This window comes from Podarcis melisellensis (genome assembly GCF_964234715.1).
Source record: "Podarcis melisellensis genome assembly, chromosome: 14".
In the NCBI taxonomy this organism is placed as follows: domain Eukaryota; kingdom Metazoa; phylum Chordata; class Lepidosauria; order Squamata; family Lacertidae; genus Podarcis; species Podarcis melisellensis.
This window is the reverse complement of record NC_138546.1, coordinates 45,998,357-46,016,700: the sequence shown is the minus strand read 5'-3', so window position 1 is coordinate 46,016,700 and position 18,344 is coordinate 45,998,357. Positions and strand designations below refer to the sequence as shown.

At 50.1% G+C, this 18,344-nt stretch overlaps 1 protein-coding gene across 3 annotated transcripts; it reads left to right on the top strand.

Moving 5' to 3' along the window:
* Window positions 1-489: 489 nt before the first annotated feature.
* Window positions 490-17,789, top strand: DUOXA2 (dual oxidase maturation factor 2). 3 transcript variants are annotated; one of them, XM_081887809.1, is made up of 7 exons: window positions 490-520; window positions 8,823-8,984; window positions 11,553-11,610; window positions 11,987-12,121; window positions 13,119-13,332; window positions 15,264-15,475; window positions 17,122-17,789. In XM_081887809.1, the coding sequence occupies exons 2-7, from the start codon at window positions 8,838-8,840 to the stop codon at window positions 17,322-17,324; spliced, it is 969 nt and encodes a 322-aa protein (XP_081743935.1). In that variant the 5' UTR covers window positions 490-520; window positions 8,823-8,837; the 3' UTR covers window positions 17,325-17,789. The 3 variants fall into 3 exon arrangements, with proteins under 3 accessions (XP_081743935.1, XP_081743933.1, XP_081743934.1); XM_081887807.1 differs by lacking the exon at window positions 490-520 and adding an exon at window positions 4,790-4,910; XM_081887808.1 differs by lacking the exon at window positions 490-520 and adding an exon at window positions 5,279-5,310.
* The last annotated feature ends 555 nt before the right edge of the window (window positions 17,790-18,344 follow it).

Here is an 18,344-nt window from a genome sequence, read left to right as displayed (position 1 = left end):
GAAAACCTCTACTGTCTTCTCTGGGAACCCAGTTAGCTGGTCAACTTCAAAACTGCAACATGAATGCCTGCACTTTCTAGATTTGCATCTGTGTGCTTTCTTTCGCAAGACAAACTGATTTCTGCCCTGCTCCAGTGAATACTGCAGCATATGAATGGTTTTGCTTTTTCTAGCATCCTTGGCCACTCTAACTTTTCCACGCCGCCAGTAAGGATGCTTCAGCCACCCCTTAGGTCTCCTTTTGTTTGGCTTCCTAGACTTCTTCTGACCCTGGTTCTTGGGTCCAAATGTGGCCCTCCAGGCCTCTCTGCTTGGTCACCAGGACTCTTCCAAGCCACATCCTCTCTCCACAGGCCACGTCCATTCTCTCTGGCCCTGTTTTGCACTCTCCTCAGGCACGTTTTTTGTTTTTTGTCTGCCTGGAATGTGTCCTTGCTTTCAGGCACTGTTTCTTGCTTGGCTGGATGGAAAATGGAGAACAGTGTGTGACAGTGCGGAGCAACAAGCCAGTTATACAAGGGTAAAGTTTATATTAATTACTCTAACCACTTTCGTCTGTGGCCCCCTGAAAGTTCCCCAGAAAATAATGTGGCCCTCAGGCTGAGAAAGTTCTACCTCTCTGTTCTGGGCAACTATATAGTCACTGGAACTATATTATGTTTTTGGCTGCCAGAGTCAGTAAATGTCCTGACATCTATCCACCTTGCATTTATTTAACTCTTTTAGAAAAGGGGGTTGCATTTATGCTCAAGCCAAGAGGAACCTCAAACAAAATATTACAGCGTAGACTGCTCCTGTTCAGTATTCCAGCCAGCCAGCCAGCCATGCCCTCTTGCAAAGTACTCCATTACATTGCTCGTCCCCCATGTTTTTTGTTCCCTCTGTTCTACCTGCCCCCACCAAAAAGGATGTTTTGTATGTCCGCTACTCCCTCTTGTGCAAGTGTGGAAGTGATTTGGCTACATAAAGGTTGTAGCCAATGAACTTTTACTCAGAGTAGAGCCACTGAAAATAATGGACCTATATTAGTCATGCCCGTTAATTTCAATGTGTCTGTTCCTAGTAGGAGTAACATTGGCAACTCTAAGAATCCTCACTCAGAGAATGAGCTTCCTATTAGTATATAGGATTCTATACCAATGAGCTTCACATACTCTGAAAAGGGTCTTCGGGTCCAGTGGCTTCCACTGACTATAACCTCTTGGGTCCCGTCTGAACTATACATTTAATGCAGGACCACAGAACTTTAAACGTGCACGATTCCCCCCCGCCTGTAGTTAGATAAGTCTCCTAAAAATTTTCAGCACCCTTAACAAACTACAGTTCCCAGTATTTTGGGGGCAAAGCCTGACTGCTTAAAGTGGTATGATACTGCTTAAAATTTATAGCGCAGATGGGGCCTTCCTTGCTCCATATTCGAGAAAAGCATTTACTTTGAAGGTAGATCTTAACATACTCCTGCCTACATAAATGTGCTTCCTATTACTTCTCTAAGACTTGCAAATACAGTACTATGACCACAAAACGTTCAGAGTTCCATGAATGCACTAGGCAGAAGACAAGCAGTTCCATCTGTTTCACGTCAAGGAACTCTGTTGCAAAAAAGAGGGAGCTTTTGCTGCTGGCAACACACCCTTCATTCACAACGCTTCACAAAAGCATCTGAAAGGGTGTAGATAGAAACAAACAACAAACATACACACACACAAAAGCAACTATATTTGTGTTGAATAAATATGTTTTGAAACAACCAACAGATGTGAGTCATTCTAAGGTGTGTGTACATTTGCAAGTGTTGAAACAAAAATCCCAGAAATTCAGGACATTCCTTCAACGTTATTGCACCTGATTGGCAAATGCAGTTAGAGGCATTTAAAGGGGTGGGGGGTGGGCCTTGAATCCTAGGTTTAGAAAAACACCAGCCTTCTGCTTTCACCCGGAGTGGAACTTCTTCCTTAAGGCAAATATCTCCTTACAGCATTCCAAATACAATGCACTCAAAGACAGCATTGAATGTACTTCTAAGTGCAACATCAAGTAAGTGGAAAGAACTAGCAAAGCTGGGTGTCTGGAAGACGACATCCATCACAACTTGCCAGAAGACCTCATGGGCTACCTCACCTTGGGTACCACTCAAGAGTTCAGGCAGGCAAGCAAACTCAGGTAAGGACATAATAGCCTACTGGAACAGACCAATAGCCCATTAGTCCAGCATCCTGTTCCCACAGTGGCCAATCAGATGCCCCAATGGAAAGCCAGCAAGCACAACATGAGCACAAGAGCCCTCTCCCCTCCTCTGGTTTCCAACAACTGGTACCCAGAAGCATTGCTGCCTGCAATTATGGAGGTACACCACAGCATGCAATGTTGCATACAACATTGGAAGGCAGGGCACAACGATCTATGGCTAGTAGCCATTGCTACCCCTCTCCTCCATCAAGCTGGTGGCTATCACTGGGAACCGCAGGAGCAAGTCCCATAGCTGTCAACGTTTCCCTTTTTTTAAGGGAAATTCCCATATTCCAAATAGGATTCCTCACAAGAAAAGGGAAAAGTTGACAGCTATGAGCTTAACTATGTGTTGCATGAAGAAGTGCTTTCTTTGATCTGTCTGAAATCTTCCAAAATTCGCCTTCATGGGATGCCCACAATTTCTAGCATTTTGAGAGAGGGAGAAAAACGTTTCTCTATCCATGCATAAGGTTATCTATTTTTATCATGTTGCCTGTTACTCACCTTTCCTCTAATTTTCTTTTTGAGCTGAGGAGACCAGAACTGTACACAGTGCTCCAAGTACGGTCGCACGATAGATTTGTATAACCGCATTAGGATATTGGCAGTTTTATTTTCAATTCCTTTCCTAACGATCCCTATCATGGAATTTGTTTTTTTGTTTTTTTATGGCCATTGGGTCAATATCTTCACTGAGCTATCTACTATGACCCCAAGGTCTTCTTCCTGGTATATCACCTCCATTTCAGACTCCATGAACATGTATGTGAAACTAAGATTTTTTTTTGCTCCAACATGCATCACGTTACACTTTTTTGCATTGAATTGCATTTGCCATTTTACCACCCCTTTACTCAGTTTGGAGAGGTCTTTGGGACCTTCTTCATGCGACGCATGTTTTCTACCACTGAGCTAAGGCCTTCCCACATCAAAAATCACCCCCAAATTACACTGCAGCAGTGCATGCAGCACTACATGCTGGACCAAGCCACTTCAGATCGGCACAAGTTCCAGTGTGTCTAGGAACACCTGATGTCCTTTACACCTGATGCCTTTGCAGACAGGAAGGGAAACACAACACACAACACACAACACGTGTCATGGTTGATCCTGAAATGTGATTGGCACATATACATGAATTCCAAGTCTGAATGAAATAGAGAGTAAAGATTAAGGAAAGCCAGTGTGATTATGCCAAATTAACTATAATCTGCTGGCAGGGGCTGATGGGACTTGTAGTCCTACACTGACTATCCCTAATATACATGGATGTGCATGCAAACACAGACACTTGGTAGAAATTCCAGACTGCATCATATACAAAACGCCTGCACTGTTATTCTGTCCTCCAGTGGTGAAACTTAGCCATGCTTCTTTTTCCTTCCAAAGTAACAATGGGTAGGTAGAAGGCAATAAAATTGCCTTAAGAGTCTGCAAGGTCCTCTGTGTGTGCATGCTGGGCGCAGTGCCGGATTTACGTATAAGCTATACCAGTGTTTCCCAAACTTTTTTGGGCAACGGCACACCTGTTTACTGAAAAAAAATCTCACGGCACACCACCATTAAAGCCCCGCCCCGTGACGTCAGCGCGCAGCGTCACGCCGGGAGGGACGCACGAAAGTGAAAGTTTTTTCCCTCCCCCTTGCCGGGGAACCTCCAAGCTTTGGGGGTGGGAGGAGGCAGCAGAGCGAGGGACTGAGGGACGGCGGCAACTGAGGCGGCGGCGGCTGTTGTGGTGGTGGCGGCGATAGCGGGCGGAGGAGGGGGCGGCGGCGGGGCTTGAGGAGCCGTCGCCGGGAGTTGCTGCTGCTGTTGTTGCTGCTGCTGCCCGGACATGCCGGCCTCCTCCTCCTCCGCTGTCTCGCGCTTCTCCCTTTTGCACGCGCTGCCCCGCCGCTCGGCACCACCACCGCGGAGCCGCCCCCGGCTCGACGCGGATCCTCGCCGCCGCCGCCTCTCACCGCCCGACTCGCCCGCCTCCCTCCCACGGCACACCAGCCAATGTCTGACGGCACAGTAGTGTGCCGCGGAACACCGGTTGGGAAACACTGAGCTATACAAGCTATAGCTTAGGGCCCCACTCTCTTGGGGGCCCCAAAAAAATTAAAGAAAAAAACAACTGGATGTACATTTCGAAAATATAAGATTAAAATAAAATAAAATAAAACCTACATACAGCAACAGTGTTTTGTTTTGTTTTGTTTTGTGTAGGATCCTGTGATGTAAACAATGGGAGCCTGCTAGCCTGTTCCCTCAAACAGGCATAGGCAAACTCCGGCCCTCCAGATGTTTGGGACTACAGTTCCCATCATCTCTGACCACTGGTCCTGTTAGCTAGGGATGATGGGAATTGTAGTCCCAAACATCTGGAGGGCCGGAGTTTGCCTATGCCTACCCTAAAATATCATACATAAAGGGCCCCATTACCTTCAGTAGCTTAGGGCCTCATCAAACCTAAATCCAGCCCTGGATGGGGTCGACGGTGGGGACCATCAAGTGAAGTCCCAGTCGTGAGCCACAGATGTGGGAAAGCAACCCGGTTTCCCTGAGAAGAAAAGTTCCCAGCGCGCACTTCCCACGGCTTCCTTTCTCGGGATCTTTGCCTTCGGGCAACGAAAAAGAGCTACGCATGATCCTCGCGGCAGCCGAGGAGGCGACCTGCTGCCTTCTTTTCCCAGGTGAATGTCTCGATCTCTCGCTCGCTCCTTCCAACCCTGCTGTTCGCCCCGCGCCCCGGACACGCATTTCGCGGCACACTCTCCCTGTCCTGCCCCCGCGTCGCCTACCTCACCTGGGCCACTGCGCCTGCTGCTGCTGCTGTCGTCCTTGCCACCGCCGCTGACGCTTCTCTCTCGCCTCCGAGTCCGCGCACCACCGTCGCTGCTGCGTCTGTCCGGAATGCCGCCCGTCCCGTCGGAGCCGGGCGGGGAGGGAGGGGCCGGGGGCGGGGCCGAGGGCCTCATTTGCATAAGGCCGGCACGCGACCCTCCCCGGCCGCTATATAAGAGCGCCGCCCCGCGCTGGGCGCCCACAGCCCGCTCTGCGCTCAGCTTAGACGGCGCCGCCGAAGCCCCGCCGGTAAGTCTCCCGCGCAGCTCTGCGCACGGAAGCGCGGAAGGGAGCGCTCGCCGCGTAGCGCCTTTGCCTTTGCCCGACGGGACGGGCCCGAGCAGGGAGGAGGAGAAGGCAAAGACCCCGCAAATCTCTCCTCCGCGCCGCCACCTCCAGGGTCCCTAGGCTGAGGCTCCAAAGGAGATTTCTAAGCAGAGGTTGGATGGACACCTGTCATGTATAATCTAGGAGAAATTCCTGCACTGTAGGGAGTTGTGATTCTGTAAGGCAGAGCAAATCCATCTCTTTGAACCGCTTTTCATGCTCAACTCCCTCCAACCTCACGCGGGCAATAGAAGCGAGTGTCCCTGGGCGTGCACAGGATGCGCAAGATGTTTAGTGTTCATAGGTGCCCGCTGACCGTCACTAGAGGATTTGAGCCCCCATGGAATCTACTAATGCAGGGAGATTCCAAAGGTGGCAGCCAGACCCCTTTCTCAAAAGTGAATTTGACTCCAAACTGGACGCGGTGGTGGGCGGGATTCCCGCCGAGCGATATGTTAGAGATAGAAGGCTTTGTCTCTGAGCGTACGCAGAGCGCCCCTTTTTTTCCTGCCACTAATAGGGAGCCTTAGGGGCAGTGGGTGCCCGTCAGTACATTACCCGAGTGTTTTTCAGCTCCCGATCTTCTCCTTTGAGAAACGGTCTTCTGCCATCGGGGAAGACACGCGCCTCATATGTCTGCAGCCCGCCTCCCTTTCCATAAGCCGCTTGCCGGCCCATTTACCGGCGGACTACCAAGCGCGATGGCTCCCTATTACCTCGAGGATCGGTGCATACCCGGGGCTGGGGAGTGCGCTGCTGCGCTCGTGCCCTGCTCGAGGGCTTCCTCACAGGCGTCTGTTTTGGCCCTGGCAGAGTGGGACCTGCCCTTTGGGCTGGCCCAGCAGGGCTCTTCTTGTGTTCTTAAGGCGACCGGCTTTTCTTGAGCGGCTCCCGCCCGTCGAACATTTCCCATTGCCCAACCCTGCAGGGCGCGGTGGGGCGTCGCGCGTTTCGGGCTCCGCGTGGCCGCAGCACGGAGGACAAACAGCGGCTTCTCTATTCTGCGGTACCGCTGCTGCCCCCCCCCCGCCCCCCGCGGTCTGCAGCCTCAGATTTTCCAGACGCAGGTGGGTTTTCCCCAGAGGGTGGTGAGGCAAAGGGGGGGGTGTCCTCCAAAAGCTGTTGGACTCTCATCGGCGCCTGAGCCTCCGCCGCGTCAAGTAGTCCAGGATGATGGGAGATGTAGTTCAGCGGTGAAGGCGGGCGCCACGTTGGCTACCGCAGGGCTAGAGGGGGGGAATCACTCCCCGCTTTTAATGCCATTGGTCGCGCGTCCTGATCGCCAAAATGCCCGTTTTGGCAAGCAAATTTCCTCTTAAGTTTTGACGGCTTGCTACCTGCGCTAACATGAAGGATGGGGCAGCTGTGCATCACAGAGCAGATGTGAGCGGGAAGGGTTAACTTTCGAGTCCTCATCTGCTACCGCCCGCTGCTACTTGGATGTCAATGTGCATGCACACACTTTTTTGTGTGTTTGGTCCTCACCATACATTTAAAGCTCTGCTCCCCACCCCATAAGGACCCTGGGAACTGCAGTTTATCACTCAGTTACATATCCTAGTGCCCTTATCAAACTACAGTTCCCAGGAATCTTTGGGAGAAGCTGCACACGTTTTAAATGTCCAGTGAGGATGTGGAAGATCTGAGTAGCTGACCTCTACTGTTGGCTACTTTTTTCATCCCACTCTAGTTGCGTCTTTCATCACTAAACAACCCTGTGAGGTAGGCGAAACCAAGTGGCAGTGACTGCCTAAGGGCAGTTGCTGTCATAGCTGGGTGGAGACTTGAACTTCATTTCGCCAGTTCCAGCCCAACTATCACCCCAAACTAGCTCTCAAAATTACAGCGGCTGTCATGTGTCCTGTATATTATTGTGTGCTTCAAGACTAGGGAGGTCAGGTGATATTGGGTTTTTCTTTTTCCTTCTAGCATGAGGGGGCTATATGATATGGCACACAATTACACACACACACACACACACACACACACACACACCTTTCCAGTTCCTTTCCCCATAATTTTCCTTATTTCAAAGTCTGAGGTCCTAATCTGATGTTAAAACCATCACTTACTCTCCCAACTCCAGGCGCTTCCCAGACCCAGGCTTCCTCTCCAAAAGCGTGGGAAGATGATCAAAAACTTTGTAGGATGCTGGGGAAACAGACAGTGATGGAGCTAAAACTTGTTGTTGCTCTGCAAACATTTCTCAGCCGATCTGAAGGGCCACCGAACCTTTTGCCATGGGGCAGGTGGGAGTTATTAGCAGGGCTGGGGGTGGAGACAGTAGCCATGCCTTTTTCTTTGTCCGTGACTGACGGGCATGACCTCTGTTTTCTTTGGCTGGCTGGCCATCTGCCCAGGCTGCCTGCTGAAGTTTGTATTTTTCAGCTAACCTACCTTGCAGGGCTGTTAAGTTTGTTTGTTTGGGGTTTTTTTAAGGGAGACACACCTCAAGCTCTTTGGAGTAAAGGTAGCATAAGAGTTAAAACAAAGACTTGCCCTCTTCTGCAAAATCTCTCCAAGTCGCCTCATATTGCTGCAAAGTTTGTGCGCCACCCTCCAAACTCTGCCAAGCCATCGCAGGATTCCAGGGGGTTCCAGGCGCTCACCCCGGCTTGGGTTTCCGTTGGGAAATCGAGGCACAGCAGTACCTTTAAGAAATATAGTTTATTGTACATATTTATACCTGGGTCTACTGTGGAGCAGTGTTTCTCAACCTGTGGATCCCCAGATGTTGGGCTACAATTCCTATCATTCCTAGCCACCATGACCAGTGGTCAGGGATGATGGGAGTTGTCGTCCAACAACATCTAGGGACCCACAGGTTGAGAACCGCTGGTTGGAGTATTACAGTACATCTCAATAGGGTCTCGTTCCCCAGAGCAGTGCAGCACCTGAGTCCATCTCTGTGCCTCTGTCTCTGCCTGCCAAGATGCTCCTCCCTGCCTGGCCTCCTCCTGGAATCTGGCCCACTTTCGTTCTTCCCAAGAACCGCTGCTCCAAGCAGCTCCTCCCTCTGTCTTGCTCACCCCTTTTCCAGACCTGTTTCTTAAATCACAACATTTTTTCTGTGTCACATCATGCACCCTTGCTCCCATCACTTTGGCAACCTCCTCCCCTCACCAAGCTTGCCTGCTTGGTTGATGGTTAATGACTTGCTTCTATGACTTTTGTCTTCTATCTTCCCTTCAGTACTCCCAGATATTATCTAAATTCTACCGTGTATTATTTTATAACACTCACTAATGCTGGCCATTATGGGTGCCCTTTGCACACCAAACTCTGTCATCCCAGATTTGCAACAGTATTTTAGGTGGGCCAAATTAGCCCACTTAAGACATAAAGGGTATCTGCGCATGGGACCAAAGGGCATGAGGCCTCGGCAGCTCTGGATCTGGGCAGCATTTGACTCACCTTTCACCTCTGTCTTGCAGGTATCCTGCCTCAGAATGACGCTCTTTGATGGCATCTATCCCTTTTACCCCCAACCCAGGAAGCCCTTTGTCTTTGATGTGGATACCATCGTTGTAATTATTGTCTTCCTTGTAATTGCCTTCAGCTTCCTGCTCATCCTTCCTGGAATTCGGGGCAGAGCGGTGAGTACTGTTATTGAAGGAGGACCAAAGCTTAGTAGTAGATCATCTGCTTTGCTAGAAGGTGGTCCCAGGTTTGCTTCCTGGCTTCTCTTACTTTGGCTCAGAGAGAGTCACGCCTGAAAATGCTGGGAATCTGCTGCCAATCAGTGTTGATAATACAGGGTCAGAGTGTTGTTGTCATCCATCTGTGAGGAGTGAGCCTTCAGGGGTGAAATCAAACCATTGGAGTATTACAGCACCTGCTGTGGCTGTAGAGACCAACACAGGAGAGACATGTTTTGCTGCATCCAGTTGTGCTGCTACAGGAGCACTATAATGTTTCTTCTCCCAGCGATCGTTCCTCCCCTGGACAAAAGGCAGCTCCCTGTGTCGCCCTTTGTGCTCAGAAGAGCATATTATTGAGCCCTGCAATGAAACGGCAATACGTTTGCATTCGTTTAAAATGAAAAGCAGCCTCGGGAGGCAGCGATTTTGAGCAAAGGTGAGGCAGCAAAGGGGTGGCAGGAAGGAAAGGTGGTACCCGACTTTGCTGTTAGAAGGAATTAGTATTTAAAAAGAAAAGGGCTTTGGAGCTGTGTTCACAACCTGCTGTGCATAGCACCATCTCCATACAATGACACAACTATCTTCAGTTATTTGGCAGTGTGTGGGTGTGCCTGTCTTTGTGTGCAAAGCCATAAAACCACAGAGACCTGCAGCTACATGATGCAGCTGTGAGTGAATGTTTATGCAGGAAGGGAAAGGGAGTGATGAGCGCTGGATTTAGGGTGGTGCAGGCTGAGCTGAGGGGGTGCATAATAATAATAATAATAATAATAATAATAATAATAATAATAATAATAATACAGTCATACCTCAGGTTAAATATGCTTCCGGTTGAGCGCTTTGAGGTTGCGCCGCGTGCGCATGCACAGATGGTCAAAATGGCATCATGCGCGGAAGTGGTATCTGCACAGGCGCAGGTTACATTCACTTCAGGATGCGAACGGGGATCCGGAACGGATCCCGTTCGTATCCAGAGGTACCACTGTAATACAGATACCTGCTGAGAAGAATCATAAAAAGGAACTGTACCAAAAGGAATTATTGTGAAAATAAATATTTCGGAGGAAAGCGCCAAATTATGGCCTTGCTCAGGGTGCCATATTATCGAAGTCCACCCTGGGGGTGGCAGGCTCAGTGGTAGTCTCCACAGTGGTTAGAGCCAGAATACAAAGGTATGATGTCACATTCTTAAAATGGAAAGGAAACATTAAAAAATAAAATCCTGGTAGTTTTATCAACCTTTTCAGGAGTACATTTCCTTCCCTGTCTCCCACCCTAAAAGAACTGGCATGGTGTATTCACAGGAGTTTGACCACGAGGGGGAGACAGACACTGTGCTATGCTGTGTATTTATTATTAGTGTGATTATAGAACTACATTTCTGTCCTGCCTTTCCTCCAAAGATCTCAAGGCAGCATGTGCGAAAGGTTCTCCCTTCTCCTCTGCTCTGTCCTCACCCAGCCCTGTGAAGTAGACCAGACTGAGAGATAGTGACTTAGATTTGTAGCCGAGTGGGATTTGAACCCGGGTCCAGCCTTAATTCAGCACTCTTAATTCAGCATCCTACTCTCATGAAGCTGGTGGGGGCTGTGTTTAACCATCTCCTCTCCCTTGCTGCATTTTCCTGATCTAACCCCCCCCAGCCCACCCCTTAAACTCACAGAAGGGTGGGGGGAAATGCAGGTATCACTATCATGTCTGCCTATATTCCAGGACATGATTAACAGGTTGAGAGCACCCAGATACACATATCTTACCCCTGTGTAGAGGGAACTGTACTGGCTGACAAACAGCTATGGGGCCATATTCAGGGTGGCTTAGGACCAGGTTACTTTAAAGGCCGCCTGCCCCTGTATGGATAGACTTTTGAGATCCCTTCGACACTTTGAAATGCACCTTGCAAACCATTATAGGGTGGGGACCCCCAAAGCGGGGCTTTTCTGCTGTTGCCCCAGTACTGTGGAATGCCCTCCCCTCTGACATACATGAAGCAGCAGCTGTCTGTTCCTTCAGGCATCTTTTTGCCCAGATCCTCCTTGATCCCTAAGACTGGACCCCGTTTTACGTGTCTGAATTCTCTTGATCGCTTGCTTTATTTGCTATTAGATGGTTTTTATTCTGTGTTATTGGTTTGTTTCAATGGATCTTGTGCATGGCTTAGTGGTGTGTTTTTCCCCCTGAAATATGAAGCAGTTTGAAATGCTTTTAATTAATTAATTAGCAGCTGGGGGAGGAGGAGTTTAGTTCAGGGAAACACCAACCCTGCTGATGCTGCTCAGTTAAAAAACCCAACTCTCTCCCAAAACTGTTGCTTTAAAGCAGCGATGCAGAGCGCCCAGTTCATGGGCCAGATATGGCCCCTGGAACGTTCCCACCCGGCCCCTTGCAGACCCTCCTCCCCACCCCCACGGCAAGTAGGGCTAAGTGGCGGCGGGAGGGGGGTGGAAGGGAGATGAAATTGTAACCCAAGCGAATGGCAAACCCTCTTTCCCCCTTTGACTTTCTGTTCTCTTTTGCTGGCAGAGACTGTACTGGCTTTTCCGGGTCATCGCAAGCCTTTTTATCGGAGGGGTCATTGTTGGTGAGTCCCCTTCTCCATCTGACCTCAGCAAACCTCTCCATCTTTGGCCTTTTGTGCTCACATCCACACTGTAGATTTAAAGTCCCCTCCCCCGAAAGAGTCCTGGGAACTGTAGTATGTTCAGGGTGCTGGGAATTGCAGTTTTGCACAGGGTAAAAGAGCCATTTCCCAGGATTCTTTGTGAGAAGCAGTGTGCCTTAAAAGTGTGGTGTTGACCTGACCCACATTTGCAAACCTTGGCTGCTAATCTGTGATTGCAGAGGGTGGTGATGTGTGGAACTAAAGGGGTAAATTCTGGGGGAACCGCCATCCCCAAAAAGAGCTGGCAACACTCTGCTGCGCCCGACACTCACAGAGACTTTCCGCACCTTTGCAGCTGTCCACTTCACCTCTGACTGGGAGAGGGCACAGGGAACAGCAATCACCACCTACAAGTCTTTCAGCCCAGCTAAAGTCCATGCAGAGATCGGGCTGCACGTCGGTCTGGCAGGACTTAACGTCACTCTAGTTGGTGAGTCTGGGGTGCCAACATGGAGGGGGGAGTCCTAACAGCGCATTTCTGGATGTGCCCCAACATTTCACAGTCTTATCAGTTTCAGCTACAGTATTTACAGTATGCCCCGCAGAGGACCTTAAGATCCATGAATAACCATAGTTTAGAGGTCCTGGTGCCATGTCTGCGGAGGTGACAAGAAGGCACCCCATGGCGGTGTGAGCAGCCATCGCGCCGCTGCATCTGCATGTAGAGAGGATCCTCTGTCCTCAGCTGCAACCATGAGCAGAGGATCTCAGCGCTGGCAGCAAACCGCTATATACAGTACATGTGCGGTGCATAGCGGTTTGCCCCCGGTGCCGCTCCAGCGCCATACAGATGGCATTGGGATCCCTCCATCACCGCTACAGCTGCATGTAGAGGATCCTCCATTCACGGCTGCAGCTGCGAGCAGAGGATCCCCACACCGTCCGGTGCTGGAGCGGCAGCAAACCACTATGTACATGCATCGTACGTAGCAATGCCACACATGCGCCCTATGTAGCAACGTCCCGCTCCAGGTGTCACAACCCCTTCATTTGCCCCTGGCTACCACTTCAAAGGGATGCGGGTGGCGCTGTGGGTTAAACCACAGAGCCTAGGGCTTGCTGATCAGAAGGTCGGCGGTTTGAATCCCCATGAGGGGGTGAGCTCTCCTGTTGTTCAGTCCCAGCTCCTGCCAACCTAGCAGTTCGAAAGCACATCCAAGTGCAAGTAGATAAACAGGTACCGCTCTGGCGAGAAGGTAAACGGTGTTTGCGTGCGCTGCTCTGGTTTGCCAGAAGCGGCTTAGTCATGCTGGCCACATGACCTGGAAGCTGTACGCCGGCTCCCTCGGCCAATAAAGCGAGATGAGCGCCGCAACCCGAGAGTCTGTCGCGACTGGACCTAATGGTCAGGGCTCCCTTTACCTTTTCCTTTACTGCTTCAAAAAACCCAGCCCTTCTTTGGACACTAACCAATCTTGCCTCCGCAGGAAGCCCCGTGGAACAGCTCAATGAAACGATCAACTACAACGAGCATTTCTCCTGGTGGTTTGGGGCAAACTACGACAACGACTTCGACGAAGGCTTGGAGCACGGCCTGCCCAGCCCCATCCTCTACGTGGCAGAAAAGTTCACCGGGGACAGTCCCTGTGGCCTCCATCACCTCTACAGAATGGCAGGGCACTATGCGTCAGCCACCCTGTGGTGAGTGGGCCTCGCCAGGCTCCTGAACGGGGGGAACCTCACCGCCTTCCCCCAACCTTGCTTCCCCCAGACATCTTGGGACTCCAGAAGGGATGGGGGGGACCATTTGAGACCAGCAAGCCCAGGCTCTTATCTCCCCATTGCCTTGTGGGTGGAAGCCTGCCCCCAATCACCAAGTCACATTATTTTGCCCATGGGGGTCTCCAGAAGCCCCTTTCAAAGCGCTGCTTTGCACTGCACTTTGAAAGGAGCTTGAAGTGATCAGACATCAGCCTCAGCCAGCATGACCAATGGTCGGGGGTGATGGGTGCTGGAGTCGCAGGAGCATCAGGGGTGGGCACTAGGGTGAGGAAGGCCAACTCGCTGGTAGGCTCTGCTTCCAGGGCTTCAGACAGAAGATCTTCCCAAAAGCTGCTTTTTTGGATGGAGATGTTGCGAACTGAGGCCTGTTTCCAAGGTGGCGTCAAGTCTAAAGTCAATTTAGCCATGAAATGTTTTGCACCAGTGGGGGGGGGGGTGTGCAGGATAATGCATGAGAACATAAGAAGGGCCCTGCAGGATCAGACCCCTGGCCCATCTAGTCCAGCATCCTGTTCTCTCTGATGCCCGAGAGAAACCCGCAAACAGGCCCCAATCCCAAGAGCCCTCTCCCCTCCTGAGGTTCCCAGCAACTGAAATTATTATTTGTCGCATTTATATCCCAACTTTCTCTCTGTGAAGCTCTGGGTGGCTTCCATAGTTCTCCCCCTCCCCCATTTAATCCTCACATCAACCCTGCAAGGTAGGGTAGGCTGAGAGGCAGTGACCGGCCCAAGGTCACCCAGGGAGCTTCATGACCGAGTGGGGATTCGAACCCTGGCCTCCCAATCCCTAGTCCGACACACTAACGGTTAAGGCCACCACTGGCTCCTATTCAGAATTCCGAAGCTATACTGCTTCTGTCCATGGAGGCACAGCATAGCCATTGTATATATTAAAAATACATTAAAATGTCACACATTAAAAACTTCCCTGAACAGGGCTGCCTTCAGATGTCATCTAAATGTCAGGTAGTTGTTTATCTCTTTGCCACCACTACCGAGAAGGCCCTCTGCCTGGTTCCCTGTAACCTCACTTCTCGCAGTGAGGGAACCGCCAGAAGGCCTTCGGCGCTGGACCTCAGTGTCTGAGCAGAACGATGGAGGTGGAGACGCTCCTTCATGTATTCAGGGCTGAGGCCGTCTAGGGCTTTAAAGGTCAGCACCAACACTTTGAACTGTGCTCAAAACGTACTGGGAGCCAATGTAGGTCTTTCAAGACTGGTATTATGTGGTCTCAGCGACTGCTCCCAGTCACCAGTCTAGCTGCCACATTCTGGATTAGTTGTAGTTTCTGGGTCACCTTCAAAGGTAGCCCCACGTAGAGCGCATTGCAGTAGTCCAAGCAGGAGATAACTAGAGCATGCATCACTCTGGAGAGACAGTCTGCGGGCAAGTAGGGTCTCATCCTGTGTACCAGATGGAGCTGGTAGACAGCTGCCCTGGACACAGAACTGACCTGCGCCTCCATGGACAGCTGTGAGTCCAGAATGACTCCCAGGCTGCGCACCTGGTCCTTCAGGGGCACAGTTGCCCCATTCAGGACCAGGGAGTCCTCCACACCTGCCCACCTCCTGTCCCCCCAAAAACAGTACTTCTGGCTTGTCAGGATTCAACCTCAGTCCATTAGCCGCCATCCATCCTCCAACCGCCTCCAGGCACTTGCACAGGAAGAAGGCCTTCCCTTTTGCTTGCCCCCTGAATCTCCCAACATTCAGTTTCGGGTTGCCGGTCGCTTTGTGGCGTAATGGATTGCGCTGAGAATTCCCTCCACCACAGACCTTCTGCCCGTGGAGCGGGTCTCTTCTCCTCTGAGCTGTGATAAATGGCGAGCGCTTTGTCTCTTCCCTGCAGGGTTGCCTTCTGCGCCTGGCTGGTCTCCAACATGCTCTTCTCCATGCCGGTCCCTGTCTATGGCGGCTACATGACCCTCGTCACAGGCAGCTTCCTCATCTTTGCTCTGCTCTCTTTCTCCACCGGGAGGAGTGCTTCCTGTGTCATCCAGTTTGGCCCCACCTCCTTGCAGCTCGCCTATGGTGCATCCTTCTGGCTGACCCTTGCCACAGGTGAGCTTATCCTAAGGTTAACAGATGTTTTTTCAATGAATCCAGGGACACTTTTCAACTTCAATGGATTTTGGATGGGGACTGTCCCCGGGAAATGGGGATGTCTGGTAACCTGAGGTTCTCCTCAGTGGCTGGGGTTCAGAGCAACCTCTGCCTGCCCCCCAAACAGCCCCTGCTGCCTGCCTTCTCATTGATGACCAGTCCAGGGGCAGGCTATTCTGCCATTTTCCTCCTCAAACTGTGTTGCCCCACACGGTGCGAGGCAGCGGTGCGGCAGGTGGTGGTGCTGCACTGCTGTGTGTGGCGGTCAGCTCAGCGGGATCCCACCTTCGTCGCCAGTGAAATATACTCGGAGTCGAGAGTGGATTTCATGCTCTTTATTCAGCTCATAGTGGTGAGCAGGAATGGAAGTTCCCCCAGAATGTCTGCTTTATATACATTATTTACACAAAGGGCCCCACGTGATTGGCTAATTCTGGGATTCTCCTGTAGGCCAATCAGGTTGCGGATTCACTTCCACCTGGAGCTGGATTGGGTGGCTCCTGTGGACCAATCAGACTGCCGCAATCTGGATCATATTCAACTCAGTACATAACAGAGGAGGAGGCGAAGCCTTAATGATTATTTACTTATTTACTTATTTACTTATTTACTTATTTACTTATTTACTTATTTACTTATTTACTTATTTACTTATTTACTTATTTATTTAATTATATTTTTAATTTTTAATTTTTAATTTTTAATTTTTAATTTTTAATTTTTAATTTTTAATTTTTAATTTTTAATTTTTAATTTTTAATTTTTAATTTTTAATTTTTAATTTTTAATTTTTAATTTTTAATTTTTAATTTTTAATTTTTAATTTTTAATTTTTAATTTTTGTTGTCTCTGCCAGCCATGTGTTCTGGCTTCCACCCTACCAGTCCCAAAGGGTAGCAGCATCCTCCACAGTGTGCAACTCACCACCAAGTGGGTATTTGGACCCAAGCCGCCCTAGTCCAACTCTAACCACTGCACCACACTGAATGATATAGGAATTGAGCACCCTACAGCATGTGTGCACTGTTCCAACACTGAATTGAGAATGACACAAGCAGCGCTAGACCATTGTTGGTTGCTGTCACCGTGGACCATGAGAGTGGTCTCTTGTGAGTCTACTTGCACATGTAGTTATGTGGATGGGCACCCTATTGTTGCACAGAACTCTGGATGGGGGATCCTTGCAGAGAATTCATGGTTGTCTGTTGACACATAAAACTCAGTGTTTATTATCATGGGGGGGGGGGCGGAATAGCACCAAGTATAGACTGTCAACTATTGGAAGTGAATACTGGGGATCAAAGCATTAACATATAAAGAGCACAAGGAATCCAGGCAAGCAAAATAATAATAATGATCAGAGTTTCAAGCAAAAGTGCTTGAGAAGGGTACAAAGCTGGTTAGGGGGAGGTGTTATGGAAGGCCTGGAGGAACTTCATTTGAGCCTGAGGTTCCCCATCCGTTGCTCTACAAACTCTCAACTTTATTAAACTGAGCATGAAAACAAGCATGGATGCATCAAATCTGCCATTCCGGCTTCCTTCCTCGCCAGCAACAAAGTCTGTCTTTGGTTCACTAACTGACTGTCCGTCTCTGTTTTCCAGGGCTTCTCTGCTTCCTGATCGGAGCCGTGGTGATAACGCTTCACTACACCTGCCCTGACCTCCTAAAAGCCTTCTTTGACCTGTGTGAGGATGAAGAGGAGGAAGAGGGGATGCTGGGAGAAGTGTACATTAACCCCCACTATGCTCGAACGAAGGCAGCTCCTTCGCCAGCCAATTTGAGGCTGACCATCATGGACAGCTAGAGCGAGGCTTGTGGTGGGACCTTCTGGACCTGTTCTTCCAACAGGGACATTGACTGTGATCTGCCCTGGCAATAGCCAGTAGAGAAAAATGACTCTGTCCTATGCACTGATCCTGAAAAGGGGCAGCTGGAAGCTGGGCTTCTTCGCTGCCCACAGCCTTCGGCAGCTGCAGTTCAGCAGCCTTGTTTTTATTAAGTCTGGAGAACAACTGGAAAGCACTTTGCTTGTTTTGTTTGGGTAATGCCTCCAACCAGTGGTGGCTGATGCCCAGTGAGACTGGTAAGGCAGGAAGCAGAGGAGTCTGCAGTAGAGCCAAAGCTAATGTTAGGCAAAGCCAACTGCTTCCATGCTGAGTCCCAAAAACAACCCTGAGGCCGGGAGCTGGTGGCTGCTCCTTGAGGTGGTTGGGAAGGGGGACCCAGTTGAGAGCAGACTGCAGATGAAGTAGTGTCCCTTTTGCCCTGATGGGGCATGAAGAAGTTACAGGCAGAGGACAATTGAGTCCAGAAGAGGAGGCAGACTGCAAGGAAGAGTTCAGTTAAGCTAGTGCTGTTAGGTGAATGGACAAGACTCAGAATACTTGCTGGCTGGGATCAGTGGGAGCAGCATCTGGAGGGCCAAAGATTTCCCACCCCTTGTGCAGCTCCTCACCTGAGCAACAAAAATTTATTGGAAAATGTGCCTAAACCAAACAGGCGTTGCTGTTTTGCTCTCTGCCTTGGTGGGGAGACAAAAGCCACCAAGCTGAATGTCAGAAGTAGCTCTCAAGTCTCACACAGGATGCGGAACTGAACCCTCTTGCACCTGGACTGATCCCTAAGCATCTCAGTCTTGGGCATGGCTCTCCTTTAGCAGCAACGTCCATGTGGCACTTCAAAAGCAGTGAGTGCATCTTCGGAAAGGCCTTTTTGGAGCTTATTAATGTTACATTTTGTGTTTCTGTGTACCAAACTGACTTGTTAATAAAATTGTAAAAGCCATTTGTGTTGTATGTCAATGTGTCTGGGGGAAGCATCATGA